Genomic DNA, 21,208 nt, shown 5'->3' with positions numbered 1-21,208 from the left:
GAGGCAGTAAAATCTGCCACTACACAATAATTACAGACCTCTGGATAAAGACAAAGACAGAAAAGGATTTAATTTGATTAGCCTCCAACTTTATCCATTTAACTCATCTGGGAACTATCCAACAATAATTCTTCCAATGAAGGTCATAATTCTTCTTTAATTGTTTCCACCTGGTACAGTACTGTCATCAATCCCCTGGTCTCCACCTTTCCGTACTTGGCTCTCAGCCCATCACTTATGCCCTCCCAGTCTTCCCTTGCACTGTCATTAAGAGGCAAGGGAAAAGAGGTTTGGGTTATTTTTGTTGTGACAGATCACAGAACCTCCAGCTTGGTTTCCTCCTTTGCTGGATGATTTCCCCTGTGTTCAGTTCCTATTTCTGTTTACAACTCCAAAGAATTAATTCCTGCCCTTTTTCTGCTACGTTGAGACATGCTGAGCTTTTCCTTATAACCTGTCCCACACCCCAGGATTTTGCAAAGTTGACTTTTTTAACTCTTCCCCTTTTCTGCCCCTTTTATAGTCCTTCCCCTGCTCAAAAATCTCAAACAGTTAATAAAAATCCTTTAGCAGACAAAAATCTTCATTAGCAAATTAATGTACAAACAAGAGACTTAAGGCTCACTAAGTCAAGCATTCAAAGAACCTCACTCTACAAAGTCAAAATCTCTATACTTAGGCAAATTCCACTGTTTAGCACACTAACCCAAGACATGCCTTGTTATGTTCCCAGGCATCCTGAGGAGAAAAGAAAAACCGTGGGACACTAGAGAAATTAACTTCAACAAAGGTGACCACTAACTTCCCTTCGTAGCACATTGCTCTTCTGATTGCAGTGACTTCATTTGGGGAGTCTGACTCTATACATGAAATCTGTAAGCATTCTGCTACTGGTTGCTTTTCTCTGAGAGACTTTTATTGCATTTCCTCATTGGATTGATGAAATGAATTTTAATTTTGGAATGTAAATGCAGTCTGCACACTAGCAAGCATATACAATTTACAGTAAATATGTGGTGTTAAGGCAGTAAGCAGTAAACATTTTTGAAGAAAACTTAATTTGTTTTCAATCAGACCAGATAAGAGTGATTATTAATGGTGTTGAATATATTTATCCAGGAACACAGGCTTGCCTAGACAGGAAATTTTGTGTTAGTGGAACGGCATTTCTCAGTTTATTGATTTATGTCTAAACTAAATGAGAGTATGTTCTATTGCTCTTGAGGTGGATGACATGAGATTGAAGTAGGTATTTTAATATCCTGTTTAATGTTAAGTTAGAAAATTAGGTTCTTCCTCAACCTTTGAGTTTTAGTCATAAAAGACTGATGGTTCAGGACCTCCCAGTGTTTCACCATATACCATCCATTCAAATGGAATGGGCTGACAGCCCCAGGCTGCAAAAATCCTTAGCAGTTTATGGGAAAAATATTTCCTGCCCATTGGATCGTGGAGGTAGCTCAATACTGTTGAATTAATTAATGTAAAGCTATTTGTACATGTTCTTTTAGATATGCTAAAGAAAGTGAAAGCCTGGGTAGCATTGCTGATAAGATTTATCTGATGAAATAGGCTATATAAAAAGAAAACACGTAAGGGAGAAATAAGTCCTATCAGAAAGGACAACAAAATTGAACTGGGAGCTTCATGCTTTGGGACAAATCATTGTCTTTCCCTTGCACTTACTCTATTGCTGAAGAGAAAACTTATCTAGTCACAGGAAAGGCCCTTCCTTTTTCTCTACCTATAATACAGAAGATAAAAAGGATCCTATCACACATTTACAAAACAAAGATCTCGCATTTCCCATTGCTTAAGCAAATTTGACATTCTATTACTTCAAAAAACAGATTATCTTGTTGCTCGTTTCTGAAATTTTTGAACAACCTGTCAGCAAATTGATTTAAGAGACTGAGCAACAATGATTCTGTATTTTTTCTTCAACATTCAATGTCTTCTGGAAACCATACTGCAGATCATCCTCCTAAAAATACCTTTGATGTCCATGAGTCTTAGCAAAGTGCTTCTATTAAAAGACTGCCTTTCAGTTCTGTTTGTTTACTTCAATTTGTTGTATATACACCACATTTTCAGCTCAAAGCAAGAAGATGAATGGAAAAAAATAATGACACATTTGCAGCAGGAATCTTGTGGCCTTTAGTAAGATATTGTGGTTTCAATGCAACCACAACACAATGACAAACTTCCTTTGTAAATGACAGATCTAATTGTAAAGTTAAAATTATAGTTCCATTAAAAAAATGAAAAGTGCTAAAGACATAGGATCTACTGTATGTTAGCATGTGGCTTATTCCCAACAAAAGCTTCCTTATTATTCATGAATTAATTTACACCTTTTATCTTTCCACAACATGCAGCATTTATTTATCCTTACATGTTGAAGCATTACAGTTTCTGCTGACATGGGTATTTCCTTAATATAGAACATTGCAGCAGTCCCCTGCTGGATGTTTCGGCCATGTGTATGTTTATTTTTAAATTTTTTTCTTGAGCTTTCTAACTGTGAGCAGGCTGGGAATGTAGAGTCATGATGAATGAGAGTTTGCTTTACAAAAAAAAAAGAGAAATGTAGACATTTGATGTAACACTGAAAAATTCACAGCCTCCTACCTTAAAAACAAACATTTCCCGGCGAAGAATAGCCAGAGTGTTGAAGTTCCCATCACAGATGTTGGGCTTGGCTCCGGGATAGGAAGGTTTGTCACCAGTGGGTGGCCGGGGAGGTTTAGGTTGCCTGTCATTCTTTCGTGGGTCTGCTGGAGGGACTGAGCGATGTGGGGGCACTGTTGGCAGAGGTCTTGTTGGTGGTGGTATCCTGTCAGGTGGACCTTTAAAAACACAGCAGCTGGATGTAATATACAAACCCACTAAAGGAAACATACACAACAAAAAACAGCTGTACCGACAGTGAAAGGCGAATGAAAAAGTGACCTAACACACCCTTCTGATGCTATTAAATCACTGAACCATAGAATCACAGAATATGCCGAGTTGGAAGGGACCCATTAGAATCACTGAGTCCCAGGACATCCCAAGAGTCACACCACATGCCTGAGAGCATTGTCCAAACACTTCTTGAACTCAGGCTGGTGACCACTTCCCTGGGGAGCCTGTTCCAGTCAGGCACTGGTTAGAAAGGATATAAAGAATGGCTACCAAAATCAAGGAAAAGAATTAGTTTTCATTATCCAAAATCCTCCTTTTTAGAACAACATTCTAATAAAACCTTCAAAGGATGCTTAGGCCATCACCATTTCAGATGAGAAGCAGTTCAAAGAAAATTATTCACCGAGTAAGAACTCTTAGAATAATTTTCTCTTGTACAAATAAGTGAAAAAAAAAATCTTGTTCCTTATAAGATCATAATCAGTCAATAGATTTTCTACCTATATTTTTAATCTATGGTCATCAATTCACACAGGCATACATGTAGCATATCTGCTGCTTCCTACTGACCAAATTTTTGATCACGTAATGTCATATTCATTAGATAGGTCATTCCCAGCTTTTTCTAACATCCCTTGGTATGTACACGAGCTCCTAAAACTGGACCTCAAATCCTAGGCATGCATGTAACACACATACCCCATCAACCCCTGGCCATGATTCACACATTTTCTTCAAGTGAAAAACTAAAACTCTGTAGAGCAGTCTTAAAACATTTTTCTTCTTTCAAATATATTTTCTGTCAAAATACACAGAGTTTTATGAAATTACTGTCACACTCATAATTTCTCTACCTGCAAGTCATCAGGCCATCCCAGACAGATACTGATCATAACCCTAATGGCATACTGAATGACTTGAAATGAGTGTACTTGTACCTCTCTACAAGTATCAGCAACATTTATTTTTCCTGGACAAAATGATAAGAAGCTTCACTTGGATCAGTAAGATGTCTGCAAACAATATTAATGTTTTAATTTTTTTTCATTCTATTTAGGCCTCTCTCAAAATTATTTAAATAGATAATATACTTTGACTTTAAAAATTAAATACTGTTTGCATGACTACCTTCAGAAACACTTTTGAATAGTAAGACAACTTTAAAACTGCAGAAAATAAACTTGAATCTCTGAGAGTCTTACAAAAAGACATACTTTATAAAGAAAAAGATGGATTATGTAAGGAAATCTTAAACTCGCCAAATGGTTGTCATGCAATTTAATAAGACATTTATTTCATTCACAATTTTAAGACTCATGACATTTATAATTTACAGTCAATAACAGTATTTCAAGGAATACTGCAGCCCAAAGTAATTATTTTAATAGGTGTGACATTTTTATTGAGGCATATGATTCCAGATCACATCTTGATTTTAAAGGGAGCAAAGGAATCAGTTTGCAGTAGCTCGTGTTGGAAAGTTTTTAACCCCAAATCAAAGTTTTTTTATGCCATTTGGTGGTGATGTCAGATATTACTTCCCAGGGGTAACACATTTCTCCTAATGTATAGCCCACAGCTGTTGGAGCTTAGCAGCTAGTTTTCAGCAAAGTATCCTTGTCTAGCTCTTAAGTCTAGACTACCAACTTATGAGGTCATGAGAAACAACCTTCCTTCCAGCTAATCACACAGGAAAAAACCCCAACCAAACAAAATATGATCAGCCAATCATTCAGAAATTGCTATTCATGCTTTATGAAAATATATATCTGTGCTTGTGAATATGATATTTTAAAATTCTTGTTACTATTACACTATGGAGTCTGCAGATTCCTAGTTAACAGTACAGTAATTCTACACAATTGTAGTTGTCCTTTCTGGTAGGAAAGATAAAGAAGGAATGGCCCTCAAAATATTCGACATAACCATGACAAACTTTAAACAGGAAAACCTGGGAGTACAGAATTTAATTCAATGCAGATTTATTTAGGAAACATTAAACAAGGCAATATAAAATTATATGCACTGGATACAGAGCATTAACACAGAGATATGACAGAATTTCCACTTCTAAAAATAAAATATATCTTCAAAGGGAAAAAAAAAGACTATTTAACATATACTAACAGAATCAAAGTCATTAAAACCAAAACTAAAACTATGTCTTTTGAAATTTAAGGGATAGTAATATGGGAGATAGTGTTACATTCAACCCATAATCACAATTATGTTATTGTTTTGACTTTTTAAAAAATAATTCAATTGCCTTGTTAAATGTAGAATTTATGTGCATCATGTACATTTTATATCAGGCCATGAAAAACCTAGATGAATGTATTTTAAAAAATAATCCCTTCTTTACCCTCTCTAGGGACTGGTGATAACATTATTTTGAGATCAATTTGTTACATTTATCATAAGAAAGGGTGTTTTTGGGTTTTTGGGATTTTGAGGGAAATTTTCTGTATTATAACTGATTAACTGAGAAGCAATCAATTCATCCAGTTTCATGAGCTTGGACACCTGTGTAAATAATGTCATAACAGTTAAAGGCCTTCATTTCTTAATATTTTCAGAGTTTGGAATAATTTTGCATGAATTCTCTTTATGGATTTTTAAAACATTTAAAATTACTATTCCAGGCGAGTGCAAATTTGAATATAAGCTGTGAACAGTGAGAAACAAAGAGCATCCTCAAGATCACTGGATGTTCTAGTCATGTAGAGACTCTGTAACAGCAGTAACAACTGGTGAAGTCCACACTAATGAACTCTTTGGAGAGGTGATATGGACAGGAGGACCTCACAGGTATTCTGAACCCAAAAGCTTGTGGTGTCTGATGAGAACATGACGTACCGTATATCTTCTGGATGCCCTGTAAATCGTCATTAGGTAGTTTGAAGTTGTCAGTTTCCATATATTGGTAAAATGGAGCCATGATTGCAGTGGGATCATTAGAGTGCTCCAAGCCCAGAGCATGTCCAAGTTCATGCACTGCTACTAGAAAGAGATCGTTTCCTGTGAAGAGAAGGAAAGGAAAAAGACCTTTGAATCCATAAAGCTAGCAAAAAAAAACAAACAACACATGGAGAACTCTGCACTTGCAAGACTTTTCACTGCGATTTGAGTTTCACAAGGTAGTGAGTAGGAATTAATGAATCATCAAGGCTATCAAGGATAACGTGGCAGAAAAGGCAGTTTTCTCTCTTTTTTTTTCTAATAAGGAAATCATTATGCTATAATATATGGTACTCTTACAGTCATCATAAACATAAACCTTTTTAATTGATACACATGGCAAGTGCAGGGTTGCAGTGTCATAGCTCATGTCTAGGCTTTTGTGCAATTTATGACTTGAAGTTGATGTTGCCATGAACCCAACTAAAAATGCTTTCATCAAGACATAGTTCCCATAGAAAAATAGTTTGGCTTTGTTTGGTAAACTACACCAACTGAACACTACCTATTTAGAACAAACCCCACGGAGCACTTAGTCATCCGAACACTTGCAGTCAGATCCCTGCTGATTATATGGAGATGTTCTCCATTTCTGAATCACTGTAACTGAAATCCTAATGAGGAAAATAGATGTTCTAATATATTCCATTATGCAATTCCTTGTAATAACTGTAGTTTTTTAAGTATTTTATTTAAGTATTAGAGCTTTTTTAATTTTTGTAGGACTAAAGACAAACCATGCACTCATGTTACAGATCAGTTTAATGTTTTTGCTATTCTCTTCTCAAAAGTATTTTTTAATTTTTTCCTACAGAGTATTAGATACAATTGGAAGATCTGGCAGTAGAATTATGGCACTCTTCTGAAGAAAACACAAATCAAAGCCAATGGGGTCTTTTCTAAAAAAAAGTTTCAGAGCTGGACCTCTATGGTATTAATTGTGTCAATTTTTGCTCATGTACGATTTTGTTCTGCATATCTTTCTATGACTCTATTACAGTTGTACTTAACCTGTCACAGAATTAAACTTTGGAAAAGTGTTTTAGATCAGGAGAAAGATTCCAGTTGTCTGAAAAGGGTCACATCCAATATAGCTCATTTCATCACCTAGGGATGGGAAGAACCATCCTCCAGAAGTGTGATCCCATCCCACTGACAAGAGAAGTACTCTAGATCAGCAGCTTATGCTGATCTATTAAATTTTTAAATTCTGAACTCCTGTGAAACTGGTGTCACCTACAGTAAGTAATTTCTTTTCAAAAGAGAAATATAAATAATGAAAGACTTGTGCTGTGGCCTAATAGTCATATATTGGTTGTGAATATGAAAAAAATGCTCAGCCTTAACTCCTACCCTTTAACCTGTAGATTCTTTGGGGATAGACAGTTATTTTCCATTGCTGGAACTTGATCTGGAAGTACTTTTAAAATGTCAGTAAAAATAATATTAAGTTGCATCAGCAACAAAATTACACATATATACATTACAGAACTTTGAGGACATAGTTGACAGTATTTCAATTTCTCAAAAATTTCCTCTTGTTGACACAATAAAATAAACTTTATCCAAAGTACATATGAAAGAGGAAACACTAGATGCCTTCATGATGTATGAAGCCATGCTGATGTCAGTAAAATAAATGTTTAAATGAAATCATGAAAACAGACACAAGTAAAACTATATGCTTCGTTCAGAGTCTTCTCATAACTTCTCATTCTTAATTTGAAAATATGTCAACTAGATGTTCTTGATCTTCTATTCATTATAACTGTGCAAAAAAATCACATCTTTCAAAAATTAATGTGACATAATGTGCTTTTAGAAATGAGAAGTTTATCCTATCATTTATAATTATGTGGTTTCTAGATGAAATACTCTATGACAATATTTTTCTTAGATGCAACTCTTCTTATAGTAAAGCAGAATCTCAATGTGTTGTTTCAGTAGCTTTGATAAGCCTGACTGTCCTGCTGACAAATGCTCTTGATATCTGAATCTGGCCTTCCATATGCAGACAAAGATGATCTTGACATAATTTCTTATGAATAATCCACAGCTTCTGTAGCTAACATCAGCATAGGAACTGATGCACAGAAGGAACTCTGTAAAGGTTTTAGTTCTGCACTTATAATGGAATAATTAATGTAATTTTAAATAATCATAGGTTTAAGATGGAAAGACAGAAAAGAAGAGCATGTTACTGTACTACAGCTTTCATACTATGATGAAAAGTTTCACATTATTTTTCAATTCTTTTCTGAGTTTTGTGAAAGTTCTAAACTAGGTTTATTAGAATGCAAAACTTCTTTCCCTAGTATTAATTTGAATGTTTAAGAAGCAAGCTCCTTTTGCTTTTCAGACCTTCTGAAAGCAAATTTCCCTTCTATACCCATGCTTCCTACATCATGAGTATCAACCAAGTCTTATATTAAAAAATGCACTAACAAGTTGAGCACATTTTTTATGGAATTATTTTCAAATAGTTTTGAATTAAGAGAATTTATTCTACCACTATCATTAGGCTCCTTACTGTCAGTAGATGAAAGAGTTTTCTACATGCTTTACCTCTGCTGTTTGAGGCAGGAAGTCTGGGAAAGTTAATTAGTCATAATTTCTAAAATTTCAAGAAACCACAGTTAATCAACAGTCTTGGAAGAGTCTACTGATTCTATTTGTGCCAGTTATGCAATACATGAAGAACTAATACATCCTTTGCTTCTCTGTCCTTATTGAATCCCCTTACAGATTTCCAGCAATTTCTAAATTTTTTTTCATGTTGCTCTGAAAGACATGAAACACTAGTAACAGGGAAATAAATAAAACCAACTTTCAGCTACTGGCATATCTTCCTTTCAGAATCCTGATAATGGGCATATGGTAGAGCACTTCTAAAGAAGCACTAAATGACTGTGGGACCATGTCAGACAACAGATATTATGCAGGGGTTGCCTGTTTCTCCTTCTGTCTTTTGGACGGGGGAGATTTATGTAAAGAAAATAAAAAGAAAAATAAAAAACAAAACAAAACAGACAAACAAAAACAACAACCACCCCAAAAAAACCCCACAAAACAAAAACAACCAACCAACCAACCAACCAAAAACCCCCAGACATTACATTCAGGGGCTGACTGCCCCTCTGGATTTAGTCTTTATTTCCACCTCATGCAATGCAACTTGTAGCCATCAGGGGAGCCATTAAGTGTGGCAAAGGCAGAACAGCCCTTGAGCAACTGAATAAGAAGGAAGGGAGAAGGTCACAGGAGAGAGCTGGGAGAATAATATTCTTGCCTGGGGTGACAATGATTTAACAGGGAACATATTTTTTACTTGTAGCCAAATAGCCCCATTATTCATAACAATTTCCATCAAGCGTCATGATTGTCTCCAGGGCATCCTGAATTTAAACTGACCCAAATAACTTAGTGCAAGTGAAACTCAGGTTTAAACCAGCCCAAGATGAGCTGTCTGAGTCTACTACAGGTAGGGCCTTATTACTATGTTAGTTTCCGTCCTGTTTTGCTTTGCATGCGATTAGATTTCTCTAATTAGGCAACAATTATTCATTCAGTGCCTCTTTGCTTTAGGGAGCAGACTTGCCCTGCGTACCTCAATGTTACTGAAGCTCCTGAGAGTGCAGAAGAACAACCTTCTGTTGCTCAGTCTTGCTCTTTTTCTCAAGGCTGCACAGAAGTGTATTTGTGACTGCAAGGCTGATGGTAGCCCACCTTCAATTCCTTGGTCAGTGCTCAGAATAAGTTGAAGAAGTGTGAAAACAAGTGACCATTCATATTCACTCAGCCTAGCTTTGTTATCCCATCTTTATATTTTCTCCATTGCCACCGTTGAAGGAGTCCCAGATCATTCTATATTTCAGTATACATTATCCAAGTGGGACATACTTCAGTCCACATGGCCAAATGAAGCACCATCACAAACTTTAACAAGTCATAACGGAGTGAAAATATGTATGATTAAGATGATTTTTAAAGCTTGCCGCTCAAGGATATACAATGGTGAATATTAATTGTGATCGTCTCAGTTACATCTTTTGTATATCCACAGAGTAGTAGAAAAATATTGGAAAATATATTTTACAAGAGCAAAACTTGTGCTTCTCTGTTCTTGTGTACACTAATAGCATGGAGATTTAGAATAGAATGGCTGTAAGCCCAAAAAGTTTGCGATTATTTTTCTTATTTTGTCTCAAGTTTGATTTCACAAGGGAAGAAGAAAAAGATATTGTATGTAAAGAAGTAAGATAAAATTATTATTTTTATACTGACACTTTTCTCTGAGGCTATAAACTATTTTAGGCACTAAAATCTGCCTGACTTTACAAACACTGCCCAACCTTCAGAGTATAAATATGTATTAATATATCAAATATTCAACAGGCAGCAGTGTGAAGCATGTTCTACAGGGAAGCCTTTCCCTGTAGCTAATTCATACACTATTTTTCACATATACAGATAAACAAAGCTAATATGTCTGTCCACAGTAAGCTATTGAGAAAACCTAGCTCTGAAGAGATTAATTTCCATTTTAAATGGTATGTGAGTTCAATTTATAAAAGCAATAACTCAATAGCTTAACATGTGACCTCAATTTTGAAGGCTTCTCCATCCCAAGGAAAAGAAACCCTAGAAACTGAATTTCAAATTACAAACTGTAATAATACAAAGACATTTTTTATATAGACTCTTTCTTACAAAGACTATTTTATTTCATTTTTCATGATGTAGATAGATGTTTCCTAATTAAATTCAAACTGAAATTTACATCTGCACAAGACTTCTATTATAGCCCCATTACCAATGAGACAGTATCTCAAAGGCAAACTTACAATTAATCAGAAATATTACACATGCACAAAATACCAATCGCTTTCTCTTCGATGTACACAGAATTTGCATTTTCATTATCCTGTTCATTTTTACCACCTGATGCATCCAAACAGCTGAAATGCTACAAACTGTAGAGTAAGAGTCTTAGTCTACAGAGCATACAAAAAAAAAAAAATGTTCTTTTTTAAAAAAAAGTTTTAAAAAAACTTTTTTAAAAAAAGTTTTATCTTTTTTATTATTATCCTTTCCAGACAAGACAGAATTTTGAAGATTCTATTTCAACAGTCAGTTGTAAAAGAAGATTCTTTCTCTCTCTGACCTTATTACAATACAGCAGAACAGAGCGTATACATTATGTATGCACTTACATAAGCACCATATATGTGTATGTATGCTACACTGAGAGTATATATACTAAATATAAATCATAGGAATACTCTTACCCAAATAAAGGTGCTACATTTTCCAGTCTAACAAATCATATATAGTTGCTTGACAATATCTCAGATTTCTGCCATTGGCACAAAAATTTGGTAGCCTGGCGTTTGCTTTGGAAAGAGGGTTTTGCTAAAAGATGGATGGAGCACCTTTGAAAAATGTAGAACAAAACTAATGTTTTGTCATTTTAAATAAAAATGTATCATATAGAGCATATCCACTTTCTGTATGAACTTAGTGTATCTATTTTTTTTTACACACTGTATTTTAAACAAATAATTTTTCAATAATATATCTATGTATTTAGGCTTTTTCATTGAGACAAAATACAGTGACAAAATATGTCTTCTTTCACTCTATTAATATATAAAATGCATAATAAACTCCTTCCCAGTAGGCTTAGTGATACATATATATATATATTTACAGACAGAATGGGAGGTACAGTTTGTTATATAAAAAGTCTATACTAATTACACTGTCTATAATTTAGAATACCTACACCCATATGTGCATATTTTTCATAAACTATTCTATTTTAAAAAGATTAACAGATTAGTGTGAAATTTAAAATTGCTTGCTTGAAATTTGACAAGGGTACATTACTACAGAGCAAGGCTGTCTTCAGGTGACTCAGATCATTGATGAGATATGATGACAACATTTGAGTTCAGTGGCCTGCGAGTCCGTCCTGGCAGTGCTTTACTGTTTTTGCATAATTTGTGCATAATTTAGAAGTCAGGAGTCCACTTTCTTTTGTAACACATATCAGCCTGTACTTTAGAAGGCAAAGACATGCAAAAGACAAGAATTTCTGACTTACTACTTAGATCTGTTACCAACCACATTCTACAACTTTTAGTAAATTGCTTGAAACGGGTGGAATTAATTACTTTAGGTATTCTTAAATTTCTTTCTAAAAAAAGCATGGATATAAGAATATTTTCACTTTTTCTCACAGTTTCAGTTACTAGTACTGAAAAAATTTGCAAATCATTCTGACTAGTGAATCAATACCAACTTCTCCAAAGAGAGACAAGTAAAGCAGCTAGAGATGGTCCTAGGGAAGATAGACAAGACATGAGAGCTTGCTTTAATGTGATGGTATATGTTGCTTCTGAAAATATATAATGCTTATGGCTTTATTTCACGCTTTGAGGAAAGCCTGCTGTGACAGGAAACCTAGCAAACTAAACAAACTCCTACATTTATGTTGAATCTCTAGCTCCTGGGATCAGTGGGACTCAGGTCCACTACTGAATTTGTACATTATTCTCAAATGCCATTTTCATTCTACTAGTAATAAAGGCACATTGATTAACAAAATGAAAAAAATAATTTTGGGTGTTTTCATGGTTGTCTTTAGACAATAACTATCTTAAATAAATTTGAATTTTTATGGAATTTCACATTTTGCTAGGAAAGTTCTTCATGTTACAAATGCTGCGAATATTGAAACAGCCTTACCTATTTATACTCTTTACTGTCTTTTCTTTATTTCTGTTTTTATTTTTCAGTGGGAAAAATAAGCTAGAGAAGTATTTAAAACTGCTTTCTGAAGGCTGTGAAAATAAACACATGCTGGGATTGAAGATTTTGATATGTACATGAGATGAGCATGTATCACACAGTTCTCATCTATCCTCCATGGTCTGGTTGCTCTGGGTCATTCATGTGAAGGAAATGTACATCCTTCTACCACTCCTAAGTGGCACTTTGGGTGAAAATGCAAGAAAACCTTAATTGTGCATGAGGCTGCACTAAAATTGAACCCTTGTTTTGACAAAAAAAAAAACAGGGTAGGGTTTGTCTCTAAGCCACTCAACTAAAGTGCAGATTTGTTAACACAATGGCTTCTTTTGGTTTTTTTTATTCATTTACCCCTATGTTCTGTGTGTCCTCCTATGAAGAAATATTTGTAAATGCTAGGAGGAAGGTCAAAGTCATACTGCAAATATTCACAAGAGATGTAATCTGTCATGGGGCAGAAATCACAGAAGCATAGAATGGTTTGGGTTGGAAGGGACCTTGAAGACCATTCAGTTCCAACCCTCCTGCCATGGGCAGGGACACCTTCCATTAGACTAGGTTGCTCAGAGCCCCATCCAGCCTGGCCTTAAACACTTCCAGGGATGGGGCATCCACAGCTCCTCTGGGCAACCTGTTCTAGCATCTAGCACAATAGAGTACACACAGAATTTAATTTATGTGTAAATCTTGTATTGGTTAAATTTTTGTTTGATAAATTTTTCCCCTGTACCAGGAAACTACTGAGAGTAATTATAATATCCTTTAAATTAGCTCACATTAAACCCACCAAAACCAGGTATTATTTTTAGTGTACCACTGTATCTTAACACAGACACAGGAATTTGAGAGTTTTTAAATAGTGACATCCTAGTGGTTTGCACATATATATAAAGTTGTAATATGAACAATTCTTCCTTCACTGTTACTTTGCTTTTTATAATTCACATTAATGAAAAAAAAGTCAAGATGGATTTGTCCATGGTTTGGGTCTTTTTCATTAAACTGGTGATAAAAAGAAATGGAAATTTTGAATCCTAATTGGCAAAGTGATTAGAAGAAAAAAATCATTAAAAGTTCTCTGATCTGAAAAGAAGACAAGTTTTCTAAGAAGTCTGCAGACTTCAAAGGGAAACCTGATCCAAGTGTGCATCATATTTTAAACAGAGACAACTTCAAACTGCGGATCGTGTATACAGAGAAACTGACAGAAAGACAAATCTGCTACTTAGGTCTTACTTTGTTAATATTTACTCATATGAAATGTTCTGATCTATTGGAGAATCTGCTGCTAAGATCCTAGGATTCTATATCCATACAGCTGTATGCTCCCCTAGCTAGAGGGACCACTGTAAGCCTCTCTAGAACTCGGGGAATACGGTCAGTTCGCACTAGCGACTCTTGGCACTTGCTGGCGTGGAGACGACTGAGCCCCTCCAGCAGATTGGCAGAGGGCAGAGAAAAGGGTGCTGGAGAGGACAAGATGGTCAGGCAGCCACTCCTGGGCCTCCCAGCAGAAGGAAGACTATGCAAGAATTTGCTTAGAGAGGAGGATGAAGTCAGGAGTTCACTGGACCCAGCAAAGTCCAGGAGAGATTGGACATTAGAATGTAGGCCAGGGCAGAAGTCAATCCTAGCACTTCCCCTTCTCTGAGTTAGGAGCTCAGCAGGACCCCAGCCTGGGGCAACAGCAGCTGGCCCTCACAAAAAGAAGGAACAGTGCCAGACGTTCCAGGTTTGTGTCTCTCAGACCAGTGCTTCCCACTGGGAAAGCAGAGATCTGAACACAGAGTCATTGAGGCCACAATTTTCCACAGCTGCTGTGCTGCATCCCACACTCAGGAAGGTTGTAACCACATCTCTGCACCTCTGAAAGCCACTATGGCCAGCCCTGCCACAAGTGCCACAAGTGACCATTAAAAACAAGAAACAGCTAAGGAACAACTGTTGATTATATATATATTTTAGTTGCTAACTCTTCCTCAAGCTCGGGCCCTACTACTTTTGCTCCTTCTGCAAGCACTGCTAGCTTCTGCAAGCATTAATTCCATGTCACTACTGGATCTCCAGCATCCTGAATACTCAGTGGTAATCTCATTTCCTCATACTAACAGAAGTAACAGTTTCTAAACTGCATCACAAGGTGCTCTGTATGCTCCTAGAAATGGGAAACTAAAAGTACGTTTACCCATTACCACACTACCAGCTATGCATTCGGAATTTCAGAGGTGCAACCCACTTGTGAATTATGACATTCAGACCAGCACAAGTGTTTTGTCCTGCTGTAACGAGAGGGGCAGTGAACAGCCTATGCCTGCAACTGACCTTTCTGACTGCTATACTGAACTGATCCCAAAACAGCCATCTCTGGGGCTGAGACAGACTTCTTCTGACCCCAGCTGGTGCTGCTGTTTTCAAGTTCTTGTCACTACAGTTCTGTAATCTGAAATGGCACAATTCAACATCACTAGTGGAAGTTACCTAGCTACTCAGCATTGTGTCCAGTTCTGGGCCCTCAGTTTGGGAAGGACGTTGAGATGCCTGAGCGCGTCCAGAGGATGCAGAGAGGCTGGTGAGGGGTTTGGAACACAAACCCTATGAGAAATGGCTGAGGGAGCTGGGGTTGTTCAGCCTGGAGAAAAGGAGACTCAGAGGTGACCTTATCACCCTCTACAACTTCCTGAGAGGTCACTGTGGTCAGGTGGGGGTTGGTCTCTTTCACCAGACAGCAATTGACAGAAGAAAAGGACACAGTTTCAAGCTGTGCCAAGAGAAATTTAGGTTGGATATTAGGAAAAAGTTCTTCACGGAAAGAGTAATAAAATACTGGAATGGTCTGCCTGGGGACGTGGTAGAGTCACCATCCCTGGATGTGTTTAAAAAAAAGACTGGATGTGGCACTCAGTGCCATGGTTTAGTTGAGGTGTTAGGGCATGGGTTGGACTCGATGACCTTGAAGGTCTCTTCCAACCTAGTGATTCTGCGTAACATTTGTAATGCTTCTACCTGCACGTCTCACAGCAAGAGATGAGAATCAGGTACTTCAGAACATGATTCATCTAGTTTGTTTTAGACACCTACTTCAGGATGCAACAAACCTTACCCAGGAAGACAATATATCTCTGCTATAACTCTAAAGGGACTCCATGAGATTAACTCAGATATAAACATCAACATATGGTCAGATTAATTCCACCCCCTCAAGTCTTCTGGCTTTTGACTTAGGTCTTTTCTTTTAAGTCACTGGCAAAACATTAATTATAGAAGTACAGGATATGGACTTAAGTGATATATGTACAAACTCAAGAAGTACTTATCATAGGCTGACTTGAAAGAGAGACTTAAACCTTAAAGAAAACCCAAAACAACCAAACAAAAATATTTTGCACAAAAAAAATGTTGCTCTTTCAACTTATCTGGGTTTTTTTTTTATTATTTTTTTATTTCATCTTTTATGACAACCTAATGTTTTAGCTGTATATGTTTCCAGCTATTGATGTTACCTGTTCAGCATTTTTTGGAACCCAAACAGTGAGGAAGAAGTCTAAATATAGGTTAAAACCATTTTGGCCTAAAGAACATATTGTTTGGGCATTTAGAAGTGAAGAATTGTCAGGAAAAGCACAAATTAGATTTGAGAACATTTTTTTGTAGAAAATCTTTCATTAGTTAATGATATACATTTCTTAAAATTCAGATATAGTGTTATATTTCAGGGTTATCTATAGCTTTCTACTTTTTCAATATCCATTACACTTTTGCTTAATAAATAAATATGTAATTATATATGTAATTACTGTAAAATTCTTGTCTCATTCTCTCAGGAAACCATGACAACACCCATATTAATTGGCAACACGATTTTTCAGATTCTGTTTGCCCCTAAAAAGGCAGGGGAAATGAGATGGCAATGCAGTAATAATATTCTATAGAGCATCTTTGGTATTTCCTAAATCTGCTATCTTGAAAAAAAAAGTCTCCATTCAGTGGCCCTAGCAATAAATAGAGGCTTGAGGAACCCTGAATCACATGGGAGTTGGAATGCTAAGCCTGATCCCTGCTTTAAATGACTGAAATGTCATTTTCTGTCTCAAGGCAGAATTTTAGGTTCATAGATAATGCCTCTTTCCTAAATTACCACTACTAGGAGACCAGACTGAAAAGAAAAATAAATAATTTCAAGCCATTCATTCATTAGCTGATTTTTTAGTTGCAAACTGTTTTCGACTTATTTGTAATAATAAAGGGAATTTTCTCTCCTTTTTTTTTTAAATTTATTTTTTTCTTTTGAACTCAATATGTTTGAGATATGGCTTTTCACAAGCTCTTCATAGCACATAAATCTTTCAAGAACCTGAAATTCAGTCTCTGGTGTGAAATCTCATAGCTCATAAGGCAGTTCCTCTATTATTAGCACTACTATTAGTTGGTATCATGCATTTTAAAGAAATATTGCCTTTTGGTAGGCTGATGGTAAACACTTATTAAATGCATAGAAGATAAGAAGAAACAGCACCAGAACATACTATTTTTTTTTCCCCATTCTCTAAAACTTTCTGAAACATGTAAGAATTATATGAAGCTCTATCAGATTCAGTACACAAAGTCTGCTAAGCTTCTTTCTAAAAGGAGGAAAGATTAAGGTAGGAGTATTTATTTGTTTGTTTGTTGTATATGTAGTGTTAAGGGGGTCTTTTGTACGTGAGAGGTTGTGAGGTCATAAAAAAAGTCATGAAGAGGCTGGCCCACATTTTATGCTTGGACTCATTTAAAATAAATCTATTTGCCTGAGCAAAAATGGCTTCCCAATGTGTTTTTCTCATATACTGCAGGGGGAAAATGAGAAAGATAATAAGAGAAAACGAAGCCAAAAGCTCCAACACCGTTAGTTTCAACTTATTAACCACTTCAACAAACATTTTTCAAGTAAATTTCACATTTTTCAAATAAATTTTCCCATTAAACTCTGTTCTCCTAATATACTTATATGAGGGTCTGCTTAAATGAATCCATTTTGGTAGATAAACTTGACTTCATTGTTGCTTAAACAGTTGTTAAAAAAAACAACATTATTAAAATTTAAAAAAAAAAAAAAAGGCAGGGTTTTTTTTTCAGTGATTGTAGGTGCAAATGCTGCCAAAATTGTCTGCAAGGACCCATGCTGCCTTTCAGCTAGATGTTTCCTTGGCAGCAAAGTCGATGTAACAGACAATGTGAACTTTCCTCATTTATTTCCATGCAAAGTCAGCCAGATCCGCTTTAACACTTTTCATTAGCGGTTAAAGATAGGCTGGCTGATCACAAACTAAGGCAGATGGCAAATGCAAGCAAGCCAGTTCTGCTGGCCCTGGTATTGTGGGAAATAACCTCCAGTTGCAGTCTGAATGGTTAGCTGAATTTGCAACTTCCCTAACTACTCCACAAAGGATTGCAATGATCTGTGTTTACCCACGCCACGATGGAAGCAATATGCAATTTGGTGGCTTGAGCTGTGCTGCCTTTTTGGTTTGCAACCTGCATCAGGACGGTCTCTGGCAATTAAGCTACACTTAAGTATCACCTTGCTTCTACAGACATGAAAAGCATGATGTAAGATGTGCATCTTAGTCTACAATCCCACTGCTTTAATTAAGTATATCACCAAGCCAATTCTCTTAGCATATTCCTCAGCCTCTCTTTCAGTTTTCATAATAGGGCATATAGAAATGCTAGGCCAAGAAGGAAGCTGAGAGTAAGATATTACACACTGAGAGCCCCTGGGATGTATTAAAAGCATCTAGTCAAACACACATCTAGAACATGGGTCTGGATTCATCCACAAAACTGCTTTCACTGACTGCCAGTTTTAAACAGATTTCCCTTTTAACAACATGCAAATGAAGTGCTTTCCTCAAAGCCTAAAGGGTGTTCCATGAAAGCAAAATCCTCCCCAAAAATTATAAAAATGAGGTCAGTACTTTGCCAACAGTTAACATTTTCCATCATCTGGCTTCCAGCCAGTAGATGGGGTCCAGCAGACAGATCCTCTTCTATCTGCATAGTCCTATGACCAAAGACTGAGTCCTCACAAGAAGCCAGGGCCATTTATGATTTTTTAAAATAATTTCCCATCTTTTCAATAGCTGAAAGGGATCTTTCTGTTCTCTAGTGCAGCTTTGATACCATGATAATATTTCCAAGGATACATTTTATGCATCAGACACTAGATATCTGAGAGTTAAGATTTTAGGTACAGTCTTGGAGTGACTGGATATGGAACAGGTGCACATCAACAAGTATAATCCAGGAAGATTTGGAAAGTTTGAGGACACAGGATGTTCTATCAGCACAAAATGCACTTACTGATAAAGGAAAGACTGGTTTCTTTTTAAATACTGAAAATGTTGTGGTTTAGTGACAGAAAGTATTATTTGTGTTAATTGATTCCTGAATCGGATTTCAGGGAAAATGATGAAATTGAAAGAATCAATCGTTATTCAATATGCCTGCAACTTGCAAAGCTTTTTGAAATATTATCCTGGCATCTTCATGATTGTGTAATATTATAAATGCAATAGTAGGGTTTTGTCATCTTTTATAATATTGCTAATTCTCTCATTTTGCACTCAAATAGTTTCAATTTAAAATAGAAGTTGTACTTCCTTAACCTTATAATTATATATAAACAAGACTGCAATTCAATAGTCTTAGTCTCTTTATCCTGTAAACAAGATTTGACAGAGGCCCATAAAATATGAATGGAATAGATAAAATTATTAGAAAATTACTTCCTTACAATATGAGCATCCATCTGTCTGAAAAAAATCAGAAAGAAGTAGCATTTCACATCTGCTTAAACTATAGGACATATTGTCACAGGATGTTGTGGATACCAAATGCTTACATGAGTTCAAAAAGAGATTACACCGATTAATGAAAGGAAATCCCTCATAGGCTACTAAACACAAAAATATGGCCTGTGCCTCAGAAATTCAATGAACCACAGATTACTGGAAGCTGAGAGGGAATATGCTGGGGTTTTACTGCCATATGTTTACCCTGCTCTTATTCTCTTCTTTAGGTATCTGTTAATAGCTGTTAACTGGAGATAGGATATTTTCTAGGATAACCTTTGATCTGAACCTGCTTTTGCAATTCTCTGTTTACAAGCACATACTTAAGTACTATAAAATAAAAAATCAATTAAGATATTAATCTTTTACATAGTTATCCTAGTGGAGAACTAGAAAATAAGCATGTGACAACTGAAAGGTCACACTGCTTGGTAGCAGATCAAGTTTGATGTTGATAATTGCTTATTAAAAAACATACATAATCAATTAAGAGCACTATGCTTTATGAAATTAAAGCCATGTTAACATTGTAATACAGAGCTTCCTTTGATCTGAAATGCTTGGCTTCCTTTATACCAAGCCACAGCATGAACACTGTTCAAGACACAGAGCTCCCTTAGGAGATGGTTTTCACAACTCCACTGGTTCACATTTCCAACAGCATATATCTCCTGCACTGTGTCAACCACACTGGCAGCCAAAAGAAATTTACTACGAGTTGATCTATGCAGTTCAGAGATCAGGATTTTCATAAATTTTTCTTGGCTGCCAGCACAGTGCCCACAGCAGAATCTACGCACTAACTGGAGTCCAAGTACATTACACAAGACACTGCATTTGCATCAGGTCCAAGAAGCTTTTACTTGGCAATCTACAAACAGCATGGTACAAAGTGACAGGTTTCTTTGCATGTTTTCTTGTTATTGCCTGCAAACTTGAATAATTATTTGAATGCTGGAGACTTAACAAAAAAATAAACAAAACTGAATTATTGAATTTTTAAGCTTCTTTTCCCAAAGACGGAGCTTTATGTATACACAAGTTACAGATATCCCACATGTATGTAAGTATTCTGCAGTAATATTCTCCTTACATGTCACTGTACACTAAAATCATCTACTACTTCTGTAAGGGAGTTCCACTTATTATTTACCATATGTCCTTTGATGGAACAATCAATTTGATGGAACTATTTTCTGCAGAACTTCAGTATGGTACACTATCTACCTTGGTAAATTTGTTACAGAGGTAAAAAATAATGTATTTTAGTTTGACTTCTATTTCTTTTGCTGATATGAAGATAACAGTATCAAATTACCACTACTGATCTACTGTGTTTATCTACACTTAGTTTTTGCCAAATATTTTCTGCTGCTGGAAGACACAGTTCTGTGGCCACATTTTATCCAGTAATTGGTACGTTACATATCATGTCTAATGTGCTTGAAAACTAAGCTCCAAGAAATCCTTGTTTTCCCCAAGCACTTCTAAATCTTGCCCTTTTTTAAAAAGCTGCATTTGTGCAAGTAGGTCAATCTTAAATTAATCTAGTTAAAAGTAGTGCACTCTCAATTTAAACTGGTTTAACACTCCCTTAAATAGATTTAGATGCATTCAGTAACTTCCCAGAAAAAATAACTGCTTTAAAAAAGGTTTAAACTGCCTTAAGTACATGTAGACAGACAAATGTGAAATCAATT

General features: G+C 36.0%; 1 protein-coding gene across 1 annotated transcript in view; it reads right to left on the bottom strand.

Annotated features, from left to right (window-relative positions):
* MMP16 (matrix metallopeptidase 16) overlaps positions 1-21,208 on the bottom strand; it is a 163,595-nt gene that overhangs the window by 37,788 nt on the left and 104,599 nt on the right. Inside the window, exons 5-6 of the mRNA XM_005517044.3 lie at positions 5,764-5,925; positions 2,632-2,849 (exon numbers count right to left, since the gene is read on the bottom strand). Of these exons, the coding sequence (XP_005517101.1) occupies positions 2,632-2,849; positions 5,764-5,925 (380 nt within the window). The remainder of the gene's footprint in view (positions 1-2,631; positions 2,850-5,763; positions 5,926-21,208) is intronic.

Source organism: Pseudopodoces humilis, chromosome 1 (genome assembly GCF_049639895.1).
Source record: "Pseudopodoces humilis isolate 2021_Gansu_Grassland_sample_001 chromosome 1, ASM4963989v1, whole genome shotgun sequence".
Lineage (NCBI taxonomy): Eukaryota > Metazoa > Chordata > Aves > Passeriformes > Paridae > Pseudopodoces > Pseudopodoces humilis.
The sequence above is the reverse complement of the archived record's forward strand: the minus strand, read 5'-3'. Positions and strand labels throughout refer to the sequence as shown.